Here is a 13,740-nt window from a genome sequence, read left to right on the forward strand (position 1 = left end):
ATCAAAATAAAAAATAAAAACAAAAAAAAATAAAAACAAAAAATAATAACAGAAAACGTGCACATATGACGCAATTTTACTGATAAGAAATGAAACTCTTATTAAGAGAGCGAATATTACAAACTAAAAGCAATAACAACAATTCGTTAAGAGATTAACTGAGCAATAAATAGTGCTCATATATTTTACTGATAAACTCTGTTAAAAACAATTCATATGTTCATGCTTTTTCCAATTCTAGCTGTTTAGTTGTGTCTCAAAAGAGTTCCAGTGGAGAACTTGATTTAATAGTAAATCCAAAATATATTTTTTCTTTGTTAATTAGGGAATTTTTTCATTTTTTCAATATTGTTTTTAATTGTTTAGCAATAAAAAACTAGCAAAATGTTGGGTAAGTTAAATGAAATTTATTAGAACTTTACTAGAGGACTAAGAAAATTAATGAATGATTTGATATTTTGTTGCAGATGTCGATACCAAAACTAGCGATAATAAATTCCGTACTGGATGTATAGATTTTACAGCGGGGTCTTTGGGTAAGCAATCGTTTGAATTTGTTAGCAAGACAGAGTTTAAAAAGTGTTGAATCTTAAATAATTTAATTCAAAAATTCGATTATATAGAGACAGTTTTAAAAAATGTAAATAATAAAATTTTCTTTCCAACAGGTGGCGCTTTACAAGTTTATGTCTCTCAACCCCTGGACACGGTTAAAGTAAAACAACAAGCCTTTCCTAAACTCTATAAAAGTATGTTGGATTGTTTTGTGAAAACCTATAGACAAGATGGCATTTTCCGTGGTCTCTATGCTGGTTCCATACCAGCTGTTATAGCAAATGTTGCTGAAAATTCAGTATTATTTGCAGCCTATGGTGGCTGTCAAAAGGCAGTGGCCTATGGCATGAAAATTGAAAATACTAAAGATTTACCGGTGATAGGTAATGCATTTGCTGGCTTTTTGGCAGCATTCTTTTCAACATTTACTTTGTGTCCCACGGAATTGGTTAAATGTAAATTACAGGCCTTAAGAGAGGTTTGTAAGAATCTTTAGTACTAATTTTACTAATTGTGATTTGAATATTAATTATTTGATTTGTTTTAGATGCAACTACAAAATCCAAAAGCTAATAGTAATGTACAAATGACTCCCTGGAAACTTACCAGACAAATTATGGCTACTGAAGGTAAGTTTTAAATGTTGTTTTTTATGCTTTTTTAAGTTATCATTTTGTTTATAATGATTAGTGTTGATGAGGAAAATTGTTTAGTGAAAAATTGTTATTTTGTTATCAGTTTGGCAAATTCTATGAGCAAAAGATAAGATTGTTAGAGAACAGCATGATTATGTGAAGGAGATTGAAGTAGGTGTGACCAGTAAATTTAGTTTTTTTGGGGGGAATCTAATTGATATAACTTTTCTTTGAAATGTAGATAATCAAATCCCACACTTGTTATTTATGACTTTTATCTTAAATGGTTTTAAATGTGATTAGAAGTGGTAAATTTGAATCGATTCACTAAAGAAAGAGTTGTGAGAGAATCTGAATCTCCCTACAAAATCCAGTCCAAGAAATTACTAATTCCACTCGTTCCCACGACAATTGAATATTCGCTCCGGAACGACCCGAGTCATACCCCAAAGATTGTCAACCCAGCAACAGCCAGAGATTCTGTATTCTGGGACAGTGGCAAATTAAGTGCTCAGCTGTCTCTAGTGCCTCTGCAATCTTGCAATAGTCCAATATATTACTGTCCCACTAACTGACGAAGGTCCTAATCGAGCAATGCCATGTTAAAATCCATGTCAGAATTTTTCTACTGCTCCTATCCAGTCCTATAAGTATCTTCGTAGTCCTTACATCAAGTGTTGGTCATAAGACCTTCGATATTTTGCAATCAATTCTACTATTCCAGGACTGTAAACATATAATAGAGACAGATGGGAGGTTTTACTCCTCTACCATCTATGTCGAACCTGGTCTAGCTAGTTCCTCCGCCACGTCATTATTATGCACAATAAGAGCAGTTTGACTATCGACATAAATTGTCATAATTGACACTAGATCGACATGATTCCGTATCAGTTCCGTCGTTTTTCATATCGATTAGATCCCTGTTTGGAAGACACTACATTCTTCAAGAAGTCTGAAAGACTGCATCAGTTTTATAGACATAGGCCGATATCCATTTTGAACCCGTCAGAAAAACGTATACACCCATCAAACAGTCTATCAGATACACGCCAATCATCCCTAAATAAGAGTAGTTTCCCCTAAGTGTAAAGTGATTTTCTGCGATTATTGCGAGAAGGATTGACTAACAAATTGTTCTATAGGTGACAGATAAAGAATGATGTCCAAGGTCGCTTGTAGAGTACTACTAATTACACCATTAATGCCAAGAATACTTTAATCCTTTCTCGAATCTTTCCACGAGACAATACAACCGTAAGTCAAGATAGACCTAACAACCGATGGGTAGATTCAATTTACCTCATGTTGCAAAACCCAATTCTTTCCGATAGAATTCTTGCATATGTAGTAGACATTGAGTCCTCTCTCATCCTTTCCTGAATATTTTCTTCCCATGATAGATAAAATATATTTTTGTAGTGAAATTACAAATTTCTTCTAAAAATAACGAATTTTTACAGAAAATGTTACTATGTTGTGGAAGTGCGATTTTCTTGTGAACAGATTATAAAAAAGAGTTAGGATCTCTTTTCGTCGATGAGGTCCCATAAAGACTTAATCGGCCATGTAAAAATTACCGAACAATTTAGTTGTAAAATTTCAAATAAACATTTCTCTTTAATTAAATTAAAAATCTTATATTCTATTACAGGTGTTCCCGGTTTCTTTAGAGGTCTTACCTCTACATTTATGCGTGAAATGCCCGGTTACTTCTTTTTCTTTGGTGGCTATGAAGGCACCAGAGAATTTTTAGCCAAGTATGTTTTATACAATTTTTTCTTTTTATTTACTTTTACTTACTTGTTGTATTTTGATTGAAGACCCGGACAATCCAAAGAAGATATAGGTGCTTTGAAAACTATGTTTGCTGGTGCAGTTGGTGGTGTTACATTATGGACCTGCATTTTCCCAGCTGATGTTATTAAGTCACGTATACAAGTTAATAATCTTAAGAGATCTATGACCTCGGTGGGTTTGGAAATAATACGCAAAGAAGGTGTTGTGGCTTTATACAATGGTCTCTTGCCATCGGTGTTGCGTACTATACCAGCAACAGCCACTTTGTTCTTAGTATATGAATATACCAAAAAGACTTTAAATGAATTGCTGTGACCTAAAAGATGAAGAAGATGTAAAGGAATTTATAGAAAATTAGTTTAATAGTTTTATGGACTAATTAAAATAAGCTTACTCTTGTTATGTTTTATTGTTTTTTTATTATTATAAATTAATCACCGAAGAAAGACGACGTTTAACAAATTGTACGCGATCTTGATGGGTTTCCAATTCGCGCCATTCATGCCAATAAAACTGAAAAAGAAAATAAAACAAATATGTAATAATGTAATAAAAAGATAAAGATAATTAGTTAATTTTTTCATTTACTTACCACCACATATTTATGACCCAATATTTCCAGTTGTTTTAATTTCATATCAAACAAGCCGGTATGTCTATTCTTGCCTCTCACTACGTTATTCCAGCCGGCCACAATCACAGCTATAGTATCCACTTCTTTATGATTATTTGCCCCTAATAACAAATCTCTGGTCAATATAATACCACTATAATTTTCAGGGCAATCTTTAGAAATCTCCAGAGATTTCTTTTGTTTACGATCATAACATATAACCACATCCGATCTATCATAATTGGGTAATATATGTTTGAGCTGATTATTAGGCAAAATAGTATCAGTGATTTCCTTTATTTGCAATAAAATATTATCCGTAGCGTTCAATTTATATTTAGAATTACGCTCGGGTATATAATGAGTCAACATTTTACCCATTGTCTTGCGTACTTTATCAAGTAATTGTGCTCCTTCATAACCTTCTTCCAAAAGGTTTACTTTGACGAAAGTATCCAAATGGAAAATTTCACGACTCATGGCTAAATTTGAACCGACAGCATGTCTTAGGAATTTTCTTTCCAATGTAGTAGATAACATTTCTTTGTCATAATAACCTCGCAAAGTTAAGAAATGTAAACAATTGGTAAAACATTTAGGATGTCTAAGTATCTCTTCGATACGTCCTTGTAAAGATTGTAATATCTTTTCACACAGCTGCTCTTCAATTTTACTGGGAGTGTGTATGTTGAATAGGGCTATAACTAAACTTATGCGTTCTAAATCTTTAAGTCTTGTTGTATCGAGTTGATCGTAAAATTTGTGCATAATTTTCTCTATGATTTCATCATGGCAACATTGTAGTTCACAACCGAGAAGAGCCACATGGAGGCAGGTGAGCAGATTCATGCTGTCTAGTTTTTCTTTGCAAATTTTGTCTAAAAGTTGCATCATTATATCAGCCTGAGGCAATTTGGAACTATAGCGTAGGACCTTAAGAGCAAAAAGGATAAAGTATTAACCTAAAGCCAAATTTGTATTGGAAGATTTCATCTTTGAAAAGATATTTTATAGTGAATATTTTTATCCCTAAATTAATTTCATTGCTTCATTCCGAACTTTCATTTCCGAACATGGATTTTATTTGCAAAACCACAATTTCAATCACATTTCTACTTACCTTTAAGATCGACACAAATGTAATATCATCCACCGTATGTAGTTCATCCATTAAACGCTGATAAAAATATTTCAACAACTCCTGATTACGTATTGGCGTCTGAGTCTTAAAGAAACCCATTGACATGACACCCAATTCAGCCATTGTCATTTCATTTGCACATTTTGCCAAATTCACTTCAAAATCAAACATATCGAAGACCGAACGTCTCATAATATTGCACAAAAACATGGTCTGAACCAATTGGTTGGGTGGCATTTTAATAACTTTGCGTCCCAATTTACGTAAAGCCTCCCAGACGTATTCACATATGCGAGCCAAATTCAATTTATACCAGGCATCACACACAAGTAATAAATCGTCTGTTTTCCATATTTCTATACGACGACAACACTCTATGTCCAAAGTATTCCAGAGTTCCACAAAATTGGCGGAACGTACACTATGTTCTGGCGGCAAAACAGCCAGCAGACGTAGGGAATCTTTTAGCTGTTCATCACTTAGCAAATGAATCTTATCACAGTAAAGGCTAACAAAGCTATTAAATTGTGGTTGGGATATTAAAGTATTAGATTGTTGGCAGTAACAACACAGGAATTTAAAACTATCAAACAATTGTTGAATGGAAACATTTTCCACATTGGGTTTTAAAATATCTGCACTTAAACTGCTGGCCGGCACAATATCTTTATATTCTTCTAATATCTGATAGGTTTTTAAGGAACTTTCCAAAACTTGATGGGCATGCATATTCTCCCGATCCATAAAAAGTTTTGCCTTTAAGGCGGCAGCAGCATGAAAAAATTTGTTAGTTTGTGGCAGACATTTTTGTGGTTTTAATTTGTACAAATTTTTAGTATTATTTAATAAAACACTTTTAGCAATATTTCTTAACATTTTTATAACAATTTTACTTTAAACTAAACACTATTTAATTCATTATTTAATAAAAACTAAAACACTTTAATAAAATACACAACGAGACACTTGTTCACCGACGCGCTTATATTTTTACAATAACGAAGGAATGTCAAAAAGAAAAACAGCTGTTCGGCATATTTTGGTGGGAATGTGTGTTGTTGTTTTTGTTTAGCTAAGAAAAAAATGTAAACAAACCGTTTTTTTCTAGTGTTGAGAAAAAGAACAAAATGAAATATGAAGAGACAGAGAGAGAGAGTGTTAGTTAACATATAAAATGTTTCATTAATAACATTATGTTAACTCTCTAACTTGTTGCTAGAGTATATTGTTGTCAACATTGTTGCTTTTAGAAAAAGAGCAAATATAACAGAACTTGCTAATGCTATTGTTTTAAATAACAGTACTGAATAAAATAGAGACATACAGAATACCACATGGTTTTATTTTTATGTACAAGTCCATGATCGTGTTTTTTGAAATTGTGCAACAGTGCAACAGTTTTTCACTAAAGAAGAAATTCGTATAGTATAGAATTTTTTTAATAGAAATATAAAAATATCTGTAAAAAAACATTTCTTTAGAATTTTCTATAGAAAAATGTATAATAGGTTCTATATGTTACAGACATTTTTTAAAAAAATTTCCAGTGTATTTTTATTTTAATTTTAAATTACACTGGAAATTAATTTTTAATGAAATTTCAAATTTTACTAAAATCTTTTCCACAAAAATATTGTATAACAGTTACTTCTAAAGAAAAAGAGATGTTATACAACTGTTTGTACCATAAAAATGTGTATAACACGTTTTAATGTATGTGTTTTCTATAGAAGAAATGTTGGGTAACAGTTTTATTGGATAAACAAACATTGTATAAAAATTTTTTCTTTCCAAAAATATTGTATAACAGGGTTTTCGATGAAAAATCACTTTCATCAACAGATAAAATGTGTATAACAGTTTTTTGTATAGAAAAAATTTTGTGTACAACAGTCTGTATGTGTAATACACTTTTTTCTAAAAAAAATGTGTATAAAAGTTTTTTTCAATAGAAAAAAGTTTGCGTGACATTCTTTGCATAGAAAAAATTTTGCATAAGAGTTTTGGCAATAGAAAAATTGTTGTATAACAGTTTTCTCTATAGATAAAATGTATATAACAGTTTTTCTATAGAGATGTCGTATAGCAGTCACTTCTATAGAAAAAATTAATAAAATTTTTTCTATTAAACATTTTTGTACAAGTTTTTTTAGAGTAATATTTTGTATAACAGTTTTTTCTATAGATAAAATGTTATATAGCAGAAAAACTGTTATGCTTTTTGTATAACAGTGTATTAAAATGTTTCCTAAAAAAATGTGTATAACAGTTTTTCAATAGAAAAAAGTGTGCGTGACATTTTTAGCATAGAAAAACTGTTGTATAACAGTTATTTTGATAGATAAAATGTATATAACAGTTTTTTCTATAGAGATTATATCGTATAACAGTCACTTCTATAGAAAAAAAAATAATAATAGTTTTTCTATTGAAAAATCTTGTACAAGTTTATTTCTTTTTTTTTCTATAAATAAAATGTTATATAGCAGAAAAACTGTTATACAATAACAGCTTTTTCGTTAGCAAAAATGTTTTCGAAAGAAAAGTTTCTTTTGTAGAAAATTTTTTATATTATATAGAACAAATATTGTATAACAGTTTTCACTATAAAAAATGTTTAATACTTTTTTCTATACAAAATGTTGTACATACTATGTATAATAGTTTTTCGAGAGAACAAATATGTATAATAGCTTTTTCTCTATATTCGGTGTAGTGTATTTTCTATAGGTAAGTATGACAGTTTTTTTTCTCTTTAATATTTTCCTCCATTTGTTTCTGTATAACATTTATATTCTATACATAAATTGGGATATATCAGTTTTTCTACAAAGAAATTTCTGTATAACAAAATTGTCCATAAAAAAGTTTGTATAACATATTTTTGAACTGGTCCACAGAATGCGAAGTCAACGTAAAAACAGTTCATTTGTTTGCCAATGTTATTTAACATCTGCGAGTAGAAATAAATACACACACATTCTGTTAACATTCAATACCATGTTGTCAAGCATAAACATGTTATACACATGTTTATAAACACATACAGTATTGCCATACATAATTATTAACACTTCTTTTCTTTAGACCTAATTCGTTTCAACATTTTAGTTGCTCTCAACATTTTATTTCTTGCGGGTGTAGGCCACAAGCTAAAAGTGAAAAAAATATTTAATACAAAAATTTCATAATTTATTTCATTTTCAAGTTGAAATTATTAAAAACTAAATAATAAACAAAATAAAATAGAAAAATGGTAAGTAACATACTTTTTGTTAAGAAAAAATTCCACATGTACACAAAAATGTTGTTGGTCTGCTGGCGAATGACAAAACAAAAGAAAAACGAAGAAACAACCACTTTTCGATAAAACAAAAATGAGAGTGTAATTTTTGGAGAGACATTTTATTTTTTGTGGGAAACTGTACTTAAAGAGAAATAAAAAAATGTATTTTTAAGGGCGAAAAGAGATAGATATATTTTTGGGTTTATGTCTGAAGAATTTATTTGCAGGTAATATGGTAGAAATTTTGATTTGATTTTGATTAATAAACGCTTTAGCAAAATTTAGCACTTATGTACCTATATGACAGAATCACAAATAAGTTAATACTTACCTATACTCTCCACGTGACCTAGTGCTGCTTGTAGGTCTAGTAGAGTAGTTTACAGAGCTATATTATTTAATACACCCCTAAAACCTGGAGTTTGCCCATAAAACGTATTTTTAATTGTTGTTGGATATACAAATTTGTATCTCCGATTCTTTTAATCCGATTTTATATTTTGAAACGATAATATAAAGATAACCTCTTCTACTATTGACAAAGTATATACACATCTATATTCTGTACGAATTATTTTTTATCTCCTTTAAGAATGTTATTAAAATATTACAAATCGCCTAAATATTGATACTTATTTCATACTTATACAACGATCGAACGACTAATTCTGATGAGTCATAGTCATCTGCTCACAAGTTTTCATTTAATATATAACAAACTTGGCAACCCTGTTCAATTGACGTCTACGTATACTATACAAATTTTGTACAACCCAATGCTTATATACAATTTATATTATATGAATGTACGTATATATACATACATATATTATCTACATTTTATGTAGCTATTTACGAACAAATTTATTATGTGAAGTAAAGATCTATCTTTATCTATCTATTTTCGTTGCATACTTTGAGGCTGAAAAATTTAATATTAAAGAACTTTGTTTACCCAAAACGTATTTGTACGATCGTTTAAAGTATTTTAATAGTAACATGTTTGTTATTTTGTAGTACAATGAAAGCTAGGTATAACGAATGGAATGTAAACTCTTATTTTTTTTTTAATAATTTAAGTTATCCATTCATATTCAGAATATTTTCCGGAAATAGAGCATATTCCAAAAGAAAACCTATGAAATGACTTGAATTTCTTCAAACTATCCTAACCAAAATATAACAAGTAATCCGACTCTTTGACAGGAGTACCTAACTCTAAGCATGTGTTACTGAAAAAGTACCTAACTGGAAATATGCGTTAGTAACAAAAATGTATTTATATTGGTGCATTCCAAGCACACAGAGTTTTATAAAAAATTACAACTTTAAATGACAAAAAATTTTTTCCAGTTCAAGAAAATTAAACAAAATTCTAAATCAGAAGTGCGTTAAAACTATTTAAAAAAATCCAGTTTTTTTGTGGATAACTGCAATTTCGCGTACGAACTTGAAAGTGGCCAAAAAAGTAAGTTAAACATTTGAGTATTTTGACCAGTGTGACCAGGTCTCAAAAATGTTGCGGCTAAATCCCATCCAAAATAATGCTAGAAAAAATGCTAAATTGATTTTAAAATGCCAAAAAAATGCTAAAATTTTTTAAGTGTTTTTATGAACAATTCATATTAATTTTTAACTGAAATTCATTGTAATTTATATCAAGTAAGAAAGTATATTCTGCCGTGGTTGACCATATGAGTATAAAATTTGATTTATTTTTCGTAATAAAGCATTTATGTTGAATTGAACCTTGGTTCCGATATATTTAAACTAATTTTCTGAGAAAGGCTTTATACATTTGTATATGTATGGGGGCTAGGTAAAATAAAGGACGGACTTTAACCATTTTTAAAAGGTTTTGTCATTGGATCAAAAAGAATATGTGCTTATTGTTTTGAAAATTTCAACCTCTACCAGACGGTCATGGCTTACATGGCTTAATCGATTCAGAAAATGATTTTTAACCGACTAGTATACTCAAACGTAATATAGTGGAGTAGGGTAAAAAATTAAGTTCCGTGGTATTAAGATAAACAGAAATGCTAAAAATTATTTCAAAATTTTTGTAAATTTAGCAATATGTAATGTCTCTAACTTTAAAATATTTCTGAATGCAAAAATTAGATTAAAACTCTATTAATTACACAGTTGCTCATGGTATAAAACCTATATGTGTTTTCGGAAGGAAAAGTATATGTGTTTTCGGAAGGAAATATTGAAAATTCCGTTGAAATAATTTTAAATCTCGGTGAATAGATGTCAGGTTTATAACTCATACTTCCAAGATTTTTTTCGGAAAAATATATGTATATGAGAATGCATGAAATGAATTGAGAGATATATTCAAATCCGTAAGTTTGTAATTCTGGAATAAATTGTCAATAATATTTTCGAAATTTTATTTATTTTATTTTTATTTATTTTATTCATTTATTTTGTAATATTAAGCCTTCACGGCCAAAATATCAATATTACATAGTAATAATAAAAACCTGAGATCAATAAGTAGTAATATAAATAAATATAATTCAGTACTAATCATCTGTTGGCTCCCCAGCCGTAAATAATATATTATTAATTAATTGAAAATTAAATGCAAATAAAAAGTCCCAATCAGCAACAAAATATATATACATCATTATATAATACATCATTATATAATACACATGTCAAGCATTTTGACACTTATATGTTCATATACATTTTATTATTTCCTTCTAACATCCCTATATCCGGTTGCGAATACAAAATAAAATGTGATTGTAAAAAAAAAAGAAATAAGTAATATATATATAATAAAATATATAAAAGCAATGGAAAATATTCGTGTCGAATACAAAATTCTGTGGCAAAAAAGAAAAAGTACTTATCTCAAGTAATTCAAAAGTCTCTTTTTTTCGTTTAAAATCAATGTACACAAGTCTACATCCAGTAATTACTATAAAAATCGGATCTCAGAACTTTAAAAAAATAATGACATTATTAAGTGATCTATATAATTTTGTATTGAAATTAAAAAGTTTTAAACATTCTCCCGAAAAAAACACTTCTACAATTTTCAACAAAAAAAAAAAAATTCGTTATAGATTATTCAAACCTTAATAAAGTGATTGAGAATGAGGTTTTGATATTTAAAATAACATTTCAGTTTTTGTCTGTGTTATATTATTTCATACCAAAATGGACGTAGAAAAGTGCAACATAAGTTTCAAACGAAACACGTTATTAGATTGTGAAAAAAGACGCAATGAAAACGGTAATATATTCCACCACCGTGCAATTCTTACCACATAAGATCTTTCAAAAAAGGAAGAATTAATTCTCGGTATATAAATTTGTGGGTTTCTTAGAGATCGCGTAAATACAAAAGAATTATAAAGGGAAAGTGGTTTTCTACGTTTGACAATATTATGAAACAGTATAATATTCCGGTATTTTATGAAGTCATCAAAGGTACAACCAAGAAAACTACAAACAAAGCGTGAAACATGTTCGCGTCGCTTTACTTTATAAACAAAACGAACCACAGAATTTACCAAGCGTTTAACCCGGGATAAGTGTATAGAACAGGTACCAGAAATAATTTCAAATCCATACAAAATCTGTGACATCATTAGTGAATGAGCCAATTTATACCTTATGTGTGTAGGCAAATATAAATTAATCGAGTATATACGGCGCAGGATACCCAGGATTCTAGAGCTGATGAGATCAATGTGTGTGCAAAAAGAAAGCTTGACGTCTAAAATAAATTTATGTATTTTTTTTAATTAAAAAAAAAAACGTGACAACAAAATTACTAAAAATTTGGTAAAAATAAAAAGAACAGAAAGTAGGATGAGAAAGTCTTAATTATATATTATTGATTTTTTTCAATACTTATTTTCAATAAATTAACAAAACTCCTGAAGGATGATAAAAATTAAAACCTCTTTTTTTCGTATAGGAAAAAATATAATTTGTTAATTAACCGTCATACATAGCCTTTTCCAAAATTATATGTTTCATTCCATGAGCAAACAAAAAGTATTAGTTTGTAAAATAGCGTACTGAACGTATTTGCAAAAATATATGAAATCTCTTGAATTATTTCTATCACCTCGAATTTAAAAAAGCATTGGGTTCCAGAAAAATATTTTAGAATACAACATTTTAAAGTATTCACTTGTATTGGCGTAATTTTAAGTTATTTATCTTCATGAATCTTTTTGCATTTAATTCTGATTTTTTCCGGTTAAACCTATTTCCAATATAAATCTTTTTTGCAAAAATTTGTCTTTGTTTATATACTATAATTGAAAAAAAGCTAAAAATGCTAAAAATATTTTATAAAAATGCTAAATAAAATGCCAAATGCTAAATTAAAATTTTACAGCTAAATCAAAATAAAAAATGCTAAATCTAGCTGCAAAAATGCCAAAATGGTCACACTGATTTTGACAAGTTTAAATTTCTCACAAGAGAGTCGAATTCACACGGCACTCGTAGATAGGCTTGCCAGACGTACTGTTTTCAGCAGTACGCGTACTTAGTAATTGTACTTTTAACTGCATAACCCCTAAAAAAGTACGCAAATGTACTTCTTTTTAGTATTTCTACTTCTTTTTGTACTTCTTTTTTGAATTTTACCATAATTTTATAGATGTAATCATGACCATATACAAATATTCTATAGAATCGCTATTTAAGGACTTCAGAAATACATAGTTTGAAAGTGGATTTACTAAGCTCAGAAAGGCAAATTCCACTATAAGAGGTTTCGATGCATTTGTCATGCATAAAATAGTGCGTTTATTCAAAATGCTCTAAAGTTGTTAAATTTTGAATAATATATCACTGTAATGAAAGTTTTTAATGAATTTTCGCCATAAAAAAGACTGCAAATGTGAAGGACATGTTTGAATGTTAAAATGTAATGCATAATGCTCCGTCGTGTAGGTACCTATTCGATAGCTTTATCCAGTCCCGCTGTGGAACGGTGTTTAAAAAACTATACTGCCATTCTTATTTTTCGTAGCAGGGTGGCTAATTTTTCGAAAATTAGGTATCTGAGGATGTTTGAAGAATGACAAATTTGAATAACAGAGTAAAGAGAATTTTTATATTTTACTGGACATTTTTTCTCCATAAAAAGATATCAAACATATGTTTACAACAAATGGTTGATATTTGAAAATGTAAACAAACCAAACGAAACTAAAATTTAGGGAATTTTACACTTTTTAAAGAAAATATATAAATTAATAGCAAACTAATATTAAAAAAATGATTTGTAATTGGATTAATTTTATTGTCATAAATTAGTTTTATATAAGTTTTTTTTTTTTGTGAAAAATCATAGCAACCAATATCAATATAGCGTTTTTAGAACAATTTAATTTATTTTTTTTTGAAAATAAACAATTGTACTTTTTTTATTCAATTGTACTGCTTTTTTAACTACGATGTACGTTTTTTGTTGATTTCAAATCTGCCAAGCCTACTCGTAGATGTGAGAGAGTAAACACAGAATTAAGCTTTATTTCAAAGACACATTTTATGTATAAATAATAAATATGACACAAATTTGGGATGTGATGGGCAAATTCTGAGAACAGCTTCGGATCAGCATAGCCAGTGTACACTTAATGAGGTAGCCTCGTCGCTACAACAAATAAAACAATACAAAAACAACAGGCGATTTGTTATTGTGAAATAATCCCATCTGTCC

The 13,740-nt window shown here is 29.1% G+C and overlaps 2 protein-coding genes across 2 annotated transcripts; one reads left to right on the forward strand and one right to left on the reverse strand.

The window, feature by feature from the left end:
• The first annotated feature begins 242 nt into the window (after positions 1 to 242).
• Positions 243 to 3,540, forward strand: LOC119615466 (mitochondrial ornithine transporter 1-like). Its single transcript, XM_037971472.1, has 6 exons — positions 243 to 391; positions 468 to 536; positions 669 to 1,033; positions 1,103 to 1,184; positions 2,845 to 2,950; positions 3,014 to 3,540. Exons 1-6 carry the CDS (start codon positions 385 to 387, stop codon positions 3,303 to 3,305), a joined length of 921 nt encoding a protein of 306 aa, XP_037827400.1. The 5' UTR covers positions 243 to 384; the 3' UTR covers positions 3,306 to 3,540.
• On the reverse strand, positions 3,387 to 5,743 carry LOC119615465 (FAST kinase domain-containing protein 5, mitochondrial). The gene is made up of 3 exons (XM_037971471.1): positions 4,724 to 5,743; positions 3,583 to 4,536; positions 3,387 to 3,503 (listed from the first exon to the last, which is right to left on the reverse strand). Exons 1-3 carry the CDS (start codon positions 5,618 to 5,620, stop codon positions 3,414 to 3,416), a joined length of 1,941 nt encoding a protein of 646 aa, XP_037827399.1. The 5' UTR covers positions 5,621 to 5,743; the 3' UTR covers positions 3,387 to 3,413.
• Positions 5,744 to 13,740: the final 7,997 nt, after the last annotated feature.

This window comes from Lucilia sericata, unplaced genomic scaffold, assembly GCF_015586225.1.
Source record: "Lucilia sericata isolate MDLA Ls3-8-SP2 unplaced genomic scaffold, ASM1558622v1 Contig005275F_arrow, whole genome shotgun sequence".
Taxonomy (NCBI): domain Eukaryota; kingdom Metazoa; phylum Arthropoda; class Insecta; order Diptera; family Calliphoridae; genus Lucilia; species Lucilia sericata.

Coding starts and splice junctions, on each gene's coding strand:
- LOC119615465 (XM_037971471.1), bottom strand. CDS start 5,620: ATGTTAAGAAATATTGCTAAAAGTGTTTTATTAAATAATACTAAAAAT. Junction 4,537..4,723: donor CATTTGTGTCGATCTTAAAG/GTAAGTAGAAAT, acceptor TTTGCTCTTAAG/GTCCTACGCTATAGTTCCAA. Junction 3,504..3,582: donor TGGGTCATAAATATGTGGTG/GTAAGTAAATGA, acceptor TTTCTTTTTCAG/TTTTATTGGCATGAATGGCG.
- LOC119615466 (XM_037971472.1), top strand. Junction 1,034..1,102: donor AATTACAGGCCTTAAGAGAG/GTTTGTAAGAAT, acceptor GATTTGTTTTAG/ATGCAACTACAAAATCCAAA. Junction 2,951..3,013: donor ACCAGAGAATTTTTAGCCAA/GTATGTTTTATA, acceptor TTTTGATTGAAG/ACCCGGACAATCCAAAGAAG.